This window comes from Macaca nemestrina, chromosome 7 (assembly GCF_043159975.1).
Source record: "Macaca nemestrina isolate mMacNem1 chromosome 7, mMacNem.hap1, whole genome shotgun sequence".
Taxonomy (NCBI): Eukaryota; Metazoa; Chordata; class Mammalia; order Primates; family Cercopithecidae; genus Macaca; species Macaca nemestrina.
The window spans coordinates 100537337-100553885 of NC_092131.1; the positions used below are offsets into that span (position 1 = coordinate 100537337).

The 16549-nt window shown below is 44.9% G+C and overlaps 1 protein-coding gene and 1 pseudogene across 4 annotated transcripts; one reads left to right on the forward strand and one right to left on the reverse strand.

Moving 5' to 3' along the window:
* Positions 1-7818: 7818 nt before the first annotated feature.
* LOC139364374 (golgin subfamily A member 6-like protein 4) lies at positions 7819-15705 on the forward strand. Of its 4 annotated transcripts, none has more exons than XM_071100638.1 (10): positions 7819-7954; positions 9605-9724; positions 10341-10400; positions 11307-11394; positions 11788-12749; positions 13017-13094; positions 14407-14481; positions 14908-15000; positions 15255-15363; positions 15473-15705. In XM_071100638.1, exons 1-7 carry the CDS (start codon positions 7904-7906, stop codon positions 14455-14457), a joined length of 1410 nt encoding a protein of 469 aa, XP_070956739.1. In that variant the 5' UTR covers positions 7819-7903; the 3' UTR covers positions 14458-14481; positions 14908-15000; positions 15255-15363; positions 15473-15705. The 4 variants fall into 4 exon arrangements, with proteins under 4 accessions (XP_070956739.1, XP_070956741.1, XP_070956742.1 ...); XM_071100640.1 differs by having other exon boundaries at positions 14911-15000; XM_071100641.1 differs by lacking the exon at positions 14407-14481.
* LOC105488279 (chondroitin sulfate proteoglycan 4-like) overlaps positions 11350-16549 on the reverse strand; it is a 60851-nt pseudogene continuing 55651 nt past the window's right edge.

Genomic DNA, 16549 nt, shown 5'->3' on the forward strand with positions numbered 1-16549 from the left:
TTGTCATAAAATATAGGACATCCTTAGCTGTACAGCACGATGTGATTTGATCACACCCAATCTATCAGTGGAGAATAACAGCATTGAATCAGTTTAAAAACAACACTCCCTATTTCCTTTTCACTTTCATAGTATATTCGTTTGGTTTCTAGTAATGTTGGTTCTATCCATATGTTTTTAGATAATAGTACAAAGTGTGTCATGCCTAAGCAAAATTATACCAAGAATTTTATGGGGGAAAAGCTAATGCACTGCTTTTAGTTTTGATTAAGCTTTTACATGTTTGAAAATATAAATTCAGATATTGGACAGTGAGGGTTTCATTTTGGAGGCTGGAGATTGAACCTCTTTGGTGGGGTAAGACTGGTAGATTCCTTTGGCTACTTGGGTATCAGGGTGGGGAGAATATGCAAGTTTACCAAATCTTACAAATTCTCACAGTGCTTAGTTTTGTGACTGCACAAAAACTGGAATTGTTTTTCCTAGGTCTCAGTGGAGAAATGTAAGCTGTGAGTTTAGCATCCTGTTTACTGTGTTTTGGCCAGGGTTTTGCAAGTTTTTGTGGAGACCATTATATTACTTTCCTTATCCTGTTTGTAACATATATGTATATCAGTATGCTTCCTTGTGTTTTACTAGGGTAAAATTCTATCTTGCATATAGAGAAATAAGTCTATTAGAGTGAATTAAAAGAAATCTTTAGTCTGAGGTGGCAGCCTTGTCTAATGGACCGTATGTTTAAACCTCGTTAATACATCACACTAGAGCCCAGCGTATTGGTGTGTGCCTGTAATTCCAGCCACTTGGGAGGCTGAGTTAGGAGGATTGCTTGAACCTAGGAGATTCAGACCAGCCTGGGCTACATAATGAGACCCCATCTCAGTCAATCAACCCATCAATCGTTTACACTAAAAGACCAAGATCTTTCTGGCTCTTTTAGAATGTTAGAATTCTAACAAATGTCTGTGTGTCTAAAACAATGAAAAGAGTTTACAACAGAGTTACAGCAGTCATCAGAGAAATATCATGGAAAAATTGCAAATCTATACAAGTTGTGAATTGCTATGACTGCAGTTGAAATCTAACGTTATTTTTGTACAGTCTTTTTTGGTGTATCTGTGTTTAATAATAACTTGTTTGTAAATTTAGAGGGCTGTACCTAGGATTTACTCTTAGAGACCTTGATGTTGAGGGGCTTAGAGATTAATGGAAGAGAGAACTAGAAACCAAGAATTCAATGCAAAGAGTGAGGTTCTGCAGTACAGGGTGTATACAGGGTGCAGAGAAGCGCTGTGGCACCGTGTTCTGGCTTCATCTTCTACTGTTCTAGACTTCCTAAGTGCCACTTCCTGAACCTACGTGTTTTCTTCCAGCATCTAGACCTCTCTCTGTAGGCACCGTTCTCTCTCCTTGCAAGCCTTTTCCACACCTTATGTGTCTGGTGAAGTTCTGTTTCTTCAAAAGCTTCTTGAAGCCTGCCTCTAGCTCATCCAAGTAATTGTTTTGTCTACATCTCTGCTCTTTCTTTATAAATGATTACAGTCAATTCTTATTATTTGCAGTAGTAATATTCTATAAAGTTGCCTGGAACACTGAATTAATCAAACACTAAGCCCTTGTTTCCAGGGTCAATATGTACATATGTACATATCTCACATAGGTTATAATCTTAATTCCAAAAAACCACTCCTCCTGATAGGTTGAATTTTTTTCTTTCCAAGAGAATAAGGGGAGTACAGAAGTGTTAAGTGATTTGCTTGAGGCCGCTCCACTAACAGGTGCCAGAGTTAAGATTCAGACCCCGTCCAATTGGCCCCAGAGGCACAGCTTCTTGCACCACACTACACGGCCCTCTACTGTCTCTGTCCTCGGGTCATATTTGTGTGAGAACTGAAACAAGAAGACCGAGGGACACCTTATTTGACCTTAGCTTGGGACATGTGCAAGGAGTGACAGAATTTTCACTACTATGTGCACATCCACGAATCACCTTGAAAGCTCCACAGGTATTAATTTGGGGATTACAAAGACATTTCAGCAAGTAAGCAAATTTGCAAATGTGAGATCCACAAATAATGAGGGTCAACTGTATTCGTAAGTGATTACTAGGGTCTCTTTCATGGTAATCCCTTCCCCCAAGAGTGTGAAATGTTTCTTTAGCTTCTTTGATAGTTCATGTATTTATTAAGTACTTACTATAAACCAGACTGTGCTTTAATTTGTGGTGAACAACCTAGAGATTAAGTTCTGCCCTGTGGATTTTATATTAGAGTAAGAAAAAGAGATAACTAAGACTGGAGCTCCGGGGTGAGGCCCAGGTTGGAATTATAGATTCACTTGACCAAGGTGAAACCCGATGTGTCCCCTTATACTTCACATTCAAAGACACGCTTTTAGAACATTTCTCTTCTAGAGCATATCTCTTCTATTCTTGTGTATAAACTCTTCCTTTTCAGCCTCTCTCCATTGATGCATGTCAATCCATACTTGTGTTTTGTTGATTTTGAGGCTACTTGCCCATGTAACTGGCAGGACATTGAAGAAGAATCATACCAACCCGGTTCTGCTACCTAACAGCTGAGTTGCTTGGGTCAAGCTCTTGGACTTCTGAGCCTGTTTCCTAATTTCAACAGTGGTGATATGATATGTTAGGCCCTGATGGGTTGCAAGGAAGAGGCACACACATATCACCTTTGATGATGAGGGCCCAATGTTCACTTGGATGGAAAGTCATCCAAACAGTGGTATTGTCTCAGGCCCTAGTACTTTCAAAACCTCACACAATATTAATTTAGCAGTATTTAGGATAAGTTTTGAGCTCTGAGGACCTATATTGTAGTTATTTCTTCATATGGTTGTTTTCCATACTAGATCATGAGCTCCATAAAGGAAGGGTCTACAGTTTCTTCTTTCTATCCTAGGCACTCAGTTCAGTGACTGATACATAGTAATAGAGGCACAAATGTTTCAAGAGTTGAGGAATTTTCAACTCTTACTGAAAGAATACGAAGATACAAAGACTTCTCAGAGAAGGTATTTAAGCTGATTTTTTTTTTTTTTTTTTTTTTTTTTTTTCTTTTAGGATGAAGTCTCGCTCTGTCGCCAAAGATGGAGTGCAATGGTGTGATCTCAGCTCACTACAACCTCTGCTTCCCAGGCTCAAGCAATTCTTCTGCCTCAGTCTCCTGAGTAACTGGGATTACAAATATAGGACAGACTGAAGGAATGTATCCAGCTTAATTTGAGTTAACATTTTTTGAAATTTTATATTGCAAAAATAGTAAATATTCACTCTTTTGAAACCAGAAAGAATTGATAGGCAAAGAGGGCTGTCTACAAAGCACTCCATAGATCCACCATACTGAGACAATGCTTAACGCTTTGATGGATTTATTGTATACTTTCTATGCATATAAGTGTATTATATACATACATGTGCATGCTTAAATAGAAAGATTTCTCCTTGGTGTTCTGTTTATCCATTTATTGTTTTGAAGTAAATCCCCAAAGAGCACATTTGCTTTGCCCAAGGGAGTCTTTTGCTACATCCTGCTGTACATAATGAAAACTAAAAAGGGGGCTAACTTTTCAGCCTTGTGACCTTGTGGTGATTCAAATAGACGTTTCATCAAAGGCAGATTCAGAAATGAACTCAGTGTGTATAGGTGGTTTTGCTTGTCATTATTTTTACTAATAGTGTGATAGTGATGACTTCAGTGTCCACCAACAGGGAACTGGTTAAGTAAACCGTGGAACATTCTAACGGTGAATACTGTGCAGTTGTAAAGAAGAATGAGAAAGACCTCTGTACTCATGTAGAAAAACTCACATATATAGTGTGGGTGTTATAAAAGGAACAAGGAATGGCATCATATGAATGGTATGCTACTTTTTGTGTTGAGAGAGAAGAGTAGAATAAGCATATACATGTGTATTTGCAAAGATAAATTCTGAAATGATATATAAGAGACCAATTAAAAGTGTTTGGCTGTGGAAGGAGAATAAGACTGTGAATGAGATTTTGCCACATACATTCATAGATAGTTATATTTAAAAATTTTGTGAACTATGTATTTGTACACATGACCCTTTTAAAAATAAGTGAATGAGGAAATGAAGTAGGATAATGCGAATGAGATAAGAACAAAGGATCTAAGGGGCTGCCCATCTTTTTAGTACCGTGAATATTAATACATAACAATAGCAGCAAAAATTGGAAGAGTAGCCCCAGGATGTCAGCCTTTCCTTTGTCTTTTCCTCAATTTCATATATTAAAAGAATCTGAGACCAATAAAACAATTTGAAATAAAAATGTCTCCAGATCTCTTAAAAGGAAGATGGGGCAGTGTTATGTAGCGTACTTCCCAAAAATGGGCTGATTTACCTCAAGAGGCAGGGATTCTAACCTCCACGGGAACCTACATGGGAAACATACAGCAGAGAAACTTAGAAAAAGAAAAGAGATTTAAATACAGATACATGAAAATAGCAATTCTCCCTGATTGTATAGGAAGTCATTCCTTTTGTAATAATTTGAATGACAAATATTAAGAAAAATCTTTAATTTGCCACTCAAACATTCTGGTTTGTTGCTTTTTATAAGTTTTTATGCATATAAACCTTTTTAAAGGTAGAATCATAATACTTTTGTCACTTACTATATTTTGGTCATATTTCTGTGGCAGTCAATATATCCTGGCATCATCATTTTTAACAGCTGGATGTATATTAAGTTAATCATTGCCACCCTAGAGGTGAATTTTCCTATATATACATTTTAATAGACTTGACCAAACATTTTTGGACTGAATTCGTAGAAGTAGAATTTCTGAAGGAAAATAATTTTTAGGGCTTTTAATCAAAATTTTCAAATTATCCTCCAGGAAAAGTGACTCAGGTTATACTCCCACCAACAACGACAGAGCTCCAGGTTCCCCCTTCCAAGTGTCATCTTTCCTGCCTTTATATAGAAAATGTCATTGTTTTCATGACATTTCTTTGATTTCTAGTGCTTTTGAATCTTTTTATATACCATTGGCCATTTTTATTCTCATGAGAAGTGCCACTTTCTCCATTGCCTTTTCTCGGTTGAAAATCATTTGGTTTTTTTGTTTTGTATTTTGTTTTGTTTTTCTTAGTAATTTTAAAGATTGCTTTATAGACTAAGGATGTAAAACTTTTATATGTCGATGAGGTTACAAAAACTTTCTCCCAGTAAGTAATTTGTCATTTCACTTTTCCTTACTTCTTTTCTTTTCCCTTCCCTTCCCTTTCCTTTGCTTTCCTTTCTTTTTTCCTCGTTTCTTTCTTTCTCTTTCATCATTCTTTCTTTCCTTCTCCTTCTTCCTTGCTTCCTTCCTTCCTTGCCATTCTCACTTTGTTTTTTTCCTCTCTTTTTCACTCTCTCTTCCTCTCTCCCCTTCTATGTTCCTTTCTTTCTTTTTCTTTCTTTCTTTCCCTCTTTCTCTCTTTACCTCTCTCTTTCTTCCTTTCCTTTCTTTCTCTTTCTTTGTTCCCTCCCTCCCTCCTTCCTTCCTTCTTTCCTTCTTTCTCTCTTTTCTTTCTTTCACTAGCCAACCTCCAAAGTCACATTTCACTTAATTTTTATCCTGCCAAATTTGAAAGCCTTTTAACTGAGTGATTTTAGTGTAAACAGGAGCAGGAGAAAATATAATGATCTAAGTTTCATTCCGTCACCCAGGCTGGAGTGTAGTGCCATAATCATAGCTACTGCAGCCTTGAACTCCTGGACTGGAACTTTTTGGTTCTGCATCTTTGCAGGTATACAAAGTGTGCCTACCAGGAATCTGCTTTATATCCATTGAAAGCAAGAAATAATACAGTAAAACTTAGCCTGGCTAGAGGCTTTGAAAGAATGGTGTATTGTGGTTTAATTCTAATAACTTGGAAATATGAAGGCGAAAAAAACTTCAACACTTAAATTTCCTGTTGAATGCAATTTGAAAATATAGCCAATGATTCCACTTTTCTTCTCTAGTAAGGTTGGACATACCGATCTACTTGGTGTTTTATTATAGAACTGCTAGTGTGCCTGAGTCTCACATTGTGGAGATACTTTTTTAAAACTTGAGATGTAAAAGGATGTCAATGGTTTTGTATGAGATCAGCATGGATGAGAACTGACACTTATAAATATATGTTTTAGACTAAGTCTCTGATTGCCACTTGCTTTCTTATTGAACTCACAAAAATAAAAGACATTGGATACAGGGTGGGAGTAGGAAGGAGATTTATGTCTTTTCATTGCATGTCATTGTTGCATAACAAGGCAGAACGTATGTTATATCTGGCTTTGGACCTACAGAAGGAAACATATTTCTCTACCTGCCGTATGCCAGAGGTTCTTGAACACCTGGAGGGACTACTGCAGCACAGGTTGCTGAACCCTACTCCAGAGTTTCTGATTCACCAGGTCCAGGATGGGGCCTGAGGATTTGCACTTATGAAAAGATCTCACGTGCTGCTGGTGCCGCTAGTCCATAGACTACATTTTGAGAACCACTCTTGTCTATTAACTGTAAATCGTAGAACTCTAGAAAAAAAGTTTAATTTGCTCTGGGATAAGAAGCACACATGTTATGGAGAAAATCATGAAAGATTCAACCCATGATCCCAGCCTAGTGTGGAATTCAGCTAATAAGCAGTACACAGTGAGGTAACATAATTATTGGTTTTCATGATTGCAAAGCACAGTGTCAAGTGAGAAATTCAGTTTCATTTGCAAGGCTTAGACAGGCCAGGTGATTCTAGAATAATGGGACTTGTATTTCTCTTAAACCAGTAGAGAGCTTTAAGTGCTTATTAAATTGAAAGCTCTGTGTTCTTCCTTATTTTCTAATTTATTTTATTTTATTTTATTTTACATCTTTTGAGATGGAGTCTTGCTCTGTCACCCAGGCTGAAGTGCAGTGGCATGAGCTTGGCTCACTGCAACCTCCGTCTCCTGGGTTCAAGTAATTCTCCTGCCTCAGTCTCCCAAATAGCTGGGATTACAGGCACCCACCACCACACCTGGCTAGTTTTTGTATTTTTAGTAAAGACAGGGTTTCGTCATGTTGGCCAGGTTGGTCTTGAACTCCTGACCTCAGACGATCCACCCACCTCGGCCTCCCAAAGTGATGGCATTACAGCTGTGAGCCACCGCACCCGGCCCAAAAGCTTTGTGTTTTTAAAGATATCAGACAGGTTTCTGATTTAAAAAACAAAAAAATCTTAATAATGTAGGACAAAAAGAGAAATGTTCTTCCAAAAAAGAGAAATCATTGTGATTATTTTGTATTATTGGAATGTTGGTACTATAGTCTACTTCATTAATCATCAAGCATTTTCCATTTTTCTAGGATCTGTATCTCAGTGAAGGTGATACTGGTAATTCTTGTACTCTATTTGAAGATGAAAAATATAGGCCAAAATCATAGACTTTGCATAGAAGCTGGATAATGAAGACAGCTCTGGAGGAAAACATACACACACACAGACACACATATATATAAAGTATACACATGTATAGTTTTTTAAGGTTTTTTTTACAGTTTGAAAGCTTTTAAAGCAAAAGCCAGCCCCTCCCCTCTCTGAGTGGGCGGCCCCTCCTCTCTCTCTGAGTGGGCAGGAACAGCAGCTGCATGGGCAGCTTTCCTTGTGATGCCACAGGTCCCTCTGGACATGCTGCTGCCTGGCCACACCTCCTTTCCCTTTCATCTTTCTCACTGACCAATGGGCTTGGAGCATTAAGGCCACGCCCCTATTCTGAGTTCTAGTGGGGCCCTGGTTATGCCTCCTCTGGCTCAGTTGCACAGCGGCCTGGTAGGTGACTGGAGGCATTCAGCCGTGCTCACTGGGATTTCACTGATGTGACCCCCAACCCCGCCTCCCTCCGCACCCCATGATGTCAGAAAAAACACGACAGGGAAAATTCACCGCAGCCAAGAAAAAGGTAAAACGCACCAGGTCATAGCCCCCAACCCATTCACAGATCCCCTCCGACGACAAGACCATTGCCAGAGTCCAAACTACTCCTGAGGCATACCGGACTGGGCCCCCAACACCAGCGACTCTGGGCTTCCCCCACCAAATTCTTGTCAGTCAGCCCCACCCCTTCAGCAAGAAGCCCAGTCCCTCCCTTGCCGATCTTTACCCCAGGGTGACTTTCGGCTGGCAGCTTCTGGGGCTCCGCGCTCCATACTCGGCCCTCACCTACTGCTGCCCCAAGCCCGACCTCCCTGAGCTCTTTGGGCCTCCGTCTCCCAAGACCTGGATCCCCTAGCCCCAGGCAACACCCTCATCAGTCGTCCCTGGGTGACTTTAGGCTGGTGACTCCCGGGGCTCCCTACTGCAGACTCTGCCCTCCCCTCCTGCTGCCCCAAGCTCGACCTCCCTGGGCTCCTTCGGCTGGTGTCTCCAAGGACCTGGGTCTGAACCCTGTGTTTCCCTCCCCCATCGTGGAATTGGTGACTTGGGCATCACGCTGATGTGATCCCCTCCCCTGGGAGGAATGGAATGTGGTGATGTCACAGTCCCCCTAGGAACTGTCATTACTGCTGCAAGACCAGCCTTTCATCTTACAACCCAATTCCCTAAGTTTTCTCACCCCGTTTCCTGTTCCTCTGGTCACAGCACAAATTTCCAGTTGGAAGGGGAATGGGGACTATGGGACCCAGGAACAAGAGGTTTCAGGCCGCCTTACTCGCTTCACATAGACATTGACAGTGGGAAAAGCCTGCACTTCCCCTGTGTGCTCAAAACGTTGACAGTATCTCTGGGTGGCCATGGGAGAACAGGTTTGGTTTGGTTTTCTCCCAGGCTTCTACTTTGCAGAGAGACCTTAACATTCTTTTCTGAGTTCTCCACAGTTCTGGGACCAGACAGCCCTTCAGTCAGTGGTCTCTGAAGTGAGATTTGCTCATCTTCAGTGGAGTAGATCTTGGGAAGCTGAATGAACCACATAGCTTGAATGTTCCTCATATCATCTCTGGGGTACTTTGAGTGCCACAGGATGAATGTGGGACATCTTTCTGAAGCATCATTTTCCCTTGATTCTCTTCAGATCAAACATTAATGTACTTAGGGATGACAGTCACATAGGTTTCAAAGTATATACCAGACTTCTCTCTGAAATCAGGCTTCGGTTGTCCTCTTTCTGAAAAATTCCCAGATTTAAAAAAAAAAGCTGCCTTCTGCCATGAGGACACATTGATATGCAAGTGTGAGAGGTACTGGTGCACTTCTTCACACTAACAGACATGTGAGGATGTATGACTCTAAACCATGCAGTTCCTGCCTGCTTCATGTTTACTGTTCTAACTCTGCCCCTGATTTTGGTCCCTGGCAGCTGTTGATTCATGGCAAAACCCCAGACCTAGGAGTCAGAAGACTGAGCTTAAGTTCCAGTATTGCCTTTTCCTTTTTTTTTCTAACCATGATATCAATCCCTCTCAGTCACTAAATGATTGTGACAATACCATGTACAGTTGGTGGTGGCATTAAATCAGATGGTGTATAAGAGTATTTTGTCAAAACTGTGAAGGAGGGTGTGGCTGTAGGGGCTGATAGTTCTCATGAGTGTCACTGCTCTTCTTTCCCACAGTTAAAAGAATATTGGCAGAGGAAGAGCCCTGGCGTTCCAGCAGGAACTAACAGGAAAAAGAAAATCAATGGCGGTAGCCCTGACACAGCCGCTTCTGGTGGTCACCGCTCACCTGCGGATGTGAGTCTTGGCTGACCAGGCTCCTGGGGACAGGGGGCCCAAGGGGCAGTAGAGGATAATTGTTAAGATGTGGATGGACTGTTGGGTACTGGTTAAGAATTCTGGGTTTGAATCCTGCCTCTCCATCTGCTAATGATTGATTAGAGATTAATTAGGATATGATTTAGGGCAAGTTGCTTGAGGTCTTCAGGCCTCTCTTTTCACATCTGTATAATAGAGGTGGTATTTTTTGACTTCCATTTGTGAAGTTGTAATGAGATTTGTTATCGCTTTTATGTGAATCCTTAGTACATGGCCTGCTGTAAACACCCAGGACACTGAGGAAATGGTCATTGCTGTTTGATTTTCCTCATCCCCAGTCTCAAGGGGAAGCCAGGCCAATGAGAAGAGCCACTTGCCATCAGGCTGTCCCTTTAGGAGTTACTGAAAGGACCCCAGGGTGGGATCGTGGGGAGATAAAAACCATGAGAGACGTTGGCACAAAGGAGTTATGGGACAAAGGGTGCAAGATAGGCAGAAAAGAAACTTTTGTCAGTTGATGGGGAAGAAAGGAAGTCAGAGGGCTTAGACACTGAGGGGGACAGAACATCTCCATGTGCACTCTCATCTCTTGTAGTCAGCAACAGGTGTCTACGGCGAGGGCCCTGTGTCATCTTCTACCCTGAAAGATCTAGAGGTAAGAGGCCCTGGGCCGAGGTTCAGTGACCCTGCAACCTCCTCCCACAGCAGGGGCTGGTTGCCCCTCTGCCAGCTGAGACAGCCCACACACACCCCTCCCCAGCCCTAATGAATGTTCTCTCTACCCCTCCCCGCAATCCTCCTCCAACTCCTCCTCTCTGCATGCACCTCAGAGCCAGTACCAAGAACTAGCAGGAGCCCCGGACTCAAAGTTCCACAATAATCAGTCAACTCAGTGGAAACATCCATTCACTGGGAAGAGTCTAGTGGGGTCCTCTGATTCCACGCTGCCAATCCTGGACTCGTTTCCCCTTGGGGCCCTGAGGAAAGGGGCTGGGGCCCCTGGTGCCATGGGAAAATGGGGAGCTGGGGCACGAGGGCCTCACCTGGATGGACCCCAGAGCACAGAACGTGCAGCATGGCTCTTCTGCACTGCCCTCTTTGCTGACTCTCTCTTCTGCAGACACCCCTGCTCGAGTCCTTGCCACACACGCCCTGGGGTTCTTCCCTCTCAGGGAAGCACTAGCCTGTTTGTCAGGGGCCTGTATTTCTGCCCTGACTCAGTCCCTAATTTGCTTTTTGAGTCTGGACAAGCCTTCTCTCCTCCTTGAGCTCGTGTTGCTGGAGGAGGTAGAGTATCAAGGTCTCTGTTAGCTCTGAGAGTCCAAGATTTAAAGGCCCCTAGAATGGAAACCTCAGGGCCAAGGGCTCCTGTCTGTTCTTTTCTGTCTTCTATCTCTGCTGTGAAGAACCATACCTGGCCTGTAGGTGCTCAGTAGATGTTTGTTGAATGAACGCACCTTTCTAAATCACAAGCTGGCAGGACGGGGGGGCCTTTCTCAAACTCTGTCTCTAGAGGTTCAGCCCCTATCACCAGGGCCCTTTCACCCTGTGCTTTGGGCAGGTTCACATATTGAAGGAGCAGAAGAAGCGTGAGATACATCGGGTACAGAAGCTTGGGAGGAGCTTGTTCAAACTCAAAAACCACAGGGGTAAGATGGGGCTGGCGAGACCTGGGAGCAGGACCAGCATCAGAGGGCTGTCGGGGTGGCTTAGAATGCCCCAGGGAGGTGGGTGGATGGAAGGGCTTTGAGGCAGAGGGAGAGAGGTCTGTGCCAGGAGACTGCAAGCCTTGTCATCTGCTTCAGCCTTGGTGTCCCCATCAGCAAAGAGGGAGGAGTGCCCGTTGTCAGCCACCCACAGTGCTCTCCATTGAAAGTGGCTTGGAAGATTGGCTACCACCTGGGTGCGAGGAATCCTTAGCAGTGAGGCCAAGTTTGGGAAGCCTGAGAGGAGGAGCTCTGCACCAATGGGAGGATTTTTTTTTTTTTTTTTTTTTTTTTTTTGAGAATCCAGAGAACCTTATTGTCTGCTTCCTTTCTCAGCTGAACCCCGGGCCCCAGATCCCCCAGCAGGGCCCTCTGAGGTGGAGCAGCTACAAGATGAGACCAAACACCTAAGGAAGGAGCTGGAGAGTCTGGGAAGACAGCTCCAGGCCGAGGTGGAAAACAATCGGATGTTGAATCTCCTGAACAGGAGACAGGAGGAGAGGATACGTGAGCAGGAGGAGAGGCTACATGACCAGGAGGAGAGGCTATCTGGGCAGGAGGAGCGGATACGTGAGCAGGAGGAGAGGATACGTGAGCAGGAGGAGAAGCTACATGAGCAGGAGGAGAGGCTATCTGGGCAGGAGGAGAGGATACGTGAGCAGGAGGAGAGGATACATGAGCAGGAGAAGAGGATACATGAGCAGGATGAGAGGCTATGGGAGCAGGAGTGGCTGCCAGAGCAGGAGAGGCTGCTGGAGGAGGTGAAAAAGCTGTTGGAACAGGAGAGACGGGAGGAGGAGGAGGAGAAGCTGCTAGAGCATGAGAGGCTGCTGAACCAGGTAGAGAAGCTGCTGGAAGAGGAGAGGCTGCGGGAGGAGGAGAGGCTTCCAGAGCAGAAGAGGCTGTTGGAGCAGGTGGAGAAGCTATTGGAACAGGAGAGGCTGCTGGACCATGGGAGGCTGCTGGAGCAGGTGGAGGAACTGTTGGAAAAGGAGAGGTTGTGGGAGCAGGATGAGAGACTGCGGGAGCAGGAGAGGCTGCTGGAGCAGGTGGAGAAGCTTTTGGAACGGGAGAGGCGACAGGAGGAGCAGAAGAGGCTGCTGGAGGAGGAGCAGCTGCTGGACCAAGTGGAGGAGATGCTGGAACAGGAGAGGCTGCGGGAGGAAGATCAGAGGCTGTGGGAGCAGGAGACACTGCGGGAGCTGGAGAGGCTGCGGGAGCTGGAGAGGATGCTGGAGCTGGGGTGGGAAGCCCTCTACGAGCAGCAGGCGGAGCCACACAGCAGCTTCGAGGAGCTGGTGGGTTCCCCCACCTGGGGAGTCTGCCCTCTTCCCTAGCCCTCCAGGCCTTTGTTTCCCCACCTGTAAAATGGGGCATTGTAGCCCTCACATGAAATGGTACTTCTAAAGTCACCTGTGAGCCAGAGCCCTGCTCTGATGGCTGTGGGAGAGAGGGGATGATTTTTCTTACCTGCCTCCACCCTTCCCGGTGCTATGGGAGGCAGACACCAAGTTCTGGGGTCTCCAGCTATAGTGGGTGGCCAATGATTGCTTCTCTCTGTCCAGAACAATGAGAACAAGAGCGCACTGCAGTTGGAGCCGCAAGTAAAGGAGTTGAAGACGCTGGGCGAGCCGAAAGACACGGTAACCTCTGACCCATCCAAGAAGGGCTGGGAGGCGGGCACCAGCCTCTGGGGAAGGGAGGTGCCAGGCCAGAGGCAGCTGCAGCCTGCGAGCAGGTGACCCTGGGGCAGTCCTATTACTGTTTCTTGCATCTTCCCCTCTGAGTTTTAGAGGTGGGGAGCCCTGGGCTCCCCCCAGGTCTGGATATCATCATCCCAGCTAGAGCCATGGAGCCCCCAGTCACAGTGGAAGAGACAGTGGTATAAGAGGCTCCTTATGTTGGGTGTGGTGGCTGACGCCTGTAGTCCCACCACTTTGGGAGGCTGAGGCAGGAGAATCACTTGAGGTCAGGAGTTTGAGACCAGCCTGGCTGACATGGCAAAACCTCATCTCTACTAAAATTTCAAAAAAAAAATAATTACCTAGGCTTGGTGGTGCATGCTTGTCATCCCAGCTACTCAGGAGGCTGAGACACGAGAATCATTTGAGCCTGGGAGGTAGAGGTTGCAGTGAGCTGAGATCACACCACTGGACTCCAGCCCGGGACACAGAGTGACACTGTCTCAAAACAAAACAAAACACAAAAACCAAAAAGTTCCTTAGATTCAAACTGGTTTCTGGACTCAGTTCTACTGGTTATCATTCAACTACTTTGCATTTCTAAGTCTCTGTTTCTTTAACTTCAAAAGGAAGTTAGTATTTTCTTTGCAGAGGTGCTGAGGATTACATGAGATAACACACGGAAAGAGTAGGCATGTAGTACACTTAGCAGATGGTGGTTGGCTCCCCGTTTTCCACCAGTCTGTGGCCTACAGTTTAAATGATAGGGAAAAGCATGTGAGATTTGAGGCTGGGGAAGGATGCACTGGGTTCCAGGCAAAGGAGGCAGTCTCTTAGGCCTGAAGCAAGGGACCAGGGGCCTGGGTAGGCCACAGAGCACCACAGTGCCCTTGCTACCCTATTAATGGGCCAGGAATCCAGAAGCCAGCTAGTAAATGCCCTCATGCCCAGGGTCTTCCTGCAGGTGGAGCTGAAGAGCCAAGAGGCTCAGAGTCTGCAGCAGCAGGGAGACCAGTACCTGTGTCACCTGCAGCAGTATGTGGTCGCTTAGCAGCAGCTGACCTCTGAGAAGGAGGTGCTGCACAGGCAGTTACTGCTGCAGACCCAGCTCATGCACCAGCTGCAGCAGCAGGAAGCTCAAGGCAAAGTGGTAGCTAAGATGGCCCACCAAAAGTTGCAGGAGACCCTGGGGAGGGAGTTGCTGAGGACAGGGCCCCGAGAAGGACAACCTGGCAACCTCCGTGCCTTCTCACCCTCTTTCCTGGCCTCTTAGGAGCACCTGGAAGCTACCAGCCAGCAGAAACAGCAGTTAAAGCCAGGTTGAGCGTCATGGTTCTCCCTGGGGAAGGTACGGGAGACCACTCGAAGGAAGAGGCGAGAGCCCCAGGAGGAAAGGGGAACTGTTAGCAGCATAGGATTGAGGAGTTGGAAGAGACGTTTAAGACAGCTGGTCATTATGCCGACCGGGTGTCCGCGCTAAGTTCGGTATCAATATGGTGACCTCCTGGGAGCAGGAGGCCATCAGGTTGCCTAAGGATGGGAGAACTGGCCCAGGTCAGAAAGGGAGCAGGTCAGGACTCCCGCACCAATCGGTAGTGGGACTGTGCCTGGGCAGTATAGCAAGATCTTGGTTCTTAAAAGTAATAATACAGAACAGCTCATTCCCCTCTGGGAATGGGCTGATTCAGGGCTACACAGTGAGGGTGGGGGCAGAGGTGGGCCCCCAGTACTTCCCTTGTTGGGTTGTCTGAGGACCCTTCTGGCCACTCCCTAGAAGAGATGGAGGAGGACATCTGGGCAGTGAGGAGGAGGAGGCACCTCAGCCCATGCAGAACATCCCAGAGGACTGGGAGAGCCAGGAGGTCAGGTGAGCCTGACTTTCCCTGCCCCTACTTTGTCACCTTCCCCGGCGGTCCCTCCCAGATCCCCTTATGTTCTTGGTTTCCCTGCCTTCTGATTTCTGTGGACTTTCACTCCTTCCGGGAGCCAGTGGTCAAACGCCATTTCACCTGTGACCAACAGGTGCACACCCTGAGCCTCAAGGGAAGGGGCTGCGCTCCACCTCCCTGCCCCAGTTGTTCTGTGTATGTCCCTACAAGAATAGTCACCTCTTGCCTTCAGGTGGCATTTTTGAACGACGCTGGGGCCAATGCCCAGGAATACCAAAGGGTGTGCTGCCAGCCCCTGGCTCACCCGGTGGCTTCATCCCAGAGGACCCCAGGGACTGGGGGTGAGTCTGTGTGTGGGGAGACCCACCGAGCCCTGCAAGGGGCCATGAACAGTGTGGGTGGGGCAAGGCAGGTGGTTCCTGAGATGTGACCACATTATTTTGGCTTCAGGGCGACTTTATGGAGGAGAAGGTGGACATGAAAGAGCATGTGGAGAAACTAGAGCTTTCACTTCACTTTTAGCTAACACATATAAATGACTAGGAATGACCTTCAGATAGTGTTTAGCATCTGTAACCTATCTGGCAATAATGTGTTCATCAGGGACCTCTGGATTAAATCACATACTGGCATATTTAAGCTGAATGTCAGTCTGAAAAATAAATGTGCTATATTACCTGAAATACCACTCTTTGTGTAGGAATTTTGTCATATGTTTAAGAAAAAGCTAAAAAGAATGGAAATCCTGTGACAATAACTTAAGTCTTTCTTCAAAGTGCATGCAGTCGTTTGCAATACCTCATTCAGCCAAGTATTTGTTCTCTTCCTCATTCAGTATAAGGCAGCTTTCAATTTGCTTAGAAGGCAACATTAGAAGGTTAGAGTTCAGCAGAAACAGAATTTTAAAATGTGAGTTCAAACTGAATAAATGTGAATTTCTGTAGGAAGTGAAGAATCAAAATATCAATTTAAAGACTGCAATATATAATTATTTTTAAAGTATTTGATTAAACCTGATACGTCTCTCTGAAATGAAAAAAATCAGTTCTAAAACCAAAGCTGAGTTTTATAAAACATGAAAATGTAAATCAGCCCTATCCATAATACTTTCTCTAAAACTTTATCTTACAGTCACTTTCAAATAACTATTCAAAAACATAACTGCTATAATAATATCTTGAAATAAGTTAAAACATTTTAAAATAGGAACACTGTAGTGTAAAACAAAGAATCTAGGGGAAGGAAAAGTAGAGAGAGAAATGCCAATTCCAGTCCAAAGCTTTATTTGCCAAGTTTTCTTGGCAAATAATTTTACCAACTTATGATTTTTTGTAAACAGAATGTATAATGGAAATACTGACTTTTGTCTAAAGTGGCATTATTGACCTCTGTGATGCTACTATAATGTAATAAATTAGGAAATTGTTGCAAGGTGCTGTTTTTGCCTTAAATTTTTGTGTGTCTTGAAAACTATAGTATTAAAGGTATTGAGACTGTGCAAATGTTGGGCACCCTTGTCATGAGATA

Excerpts from the sequence above, each read along its gene's own strand:
- LOC139364374 (XM_071100637.1), top strand. The coding sequence starts at position 7,904 with ATGATGTCAGAAAAAACACGACAGGGAAAATTCACCGCAGCCAAGAAA. Across the intron at positions 11,395-11,787 it reads CAAACTCAAAAACCACAGGG|CTGAACCCCGGGCCCCAGAT; the intron begins GTAAGATGGGGC and ends TTCCTTTCTCAG. Across the intron at positions 12,750-13,016 it reads ACAGCAGCTTCGAGGAGCTG|AACAATGAGAACAAGAGCGC; the intron begins GTGGGTTCCCCC and ends CTCTCTGTCCAG.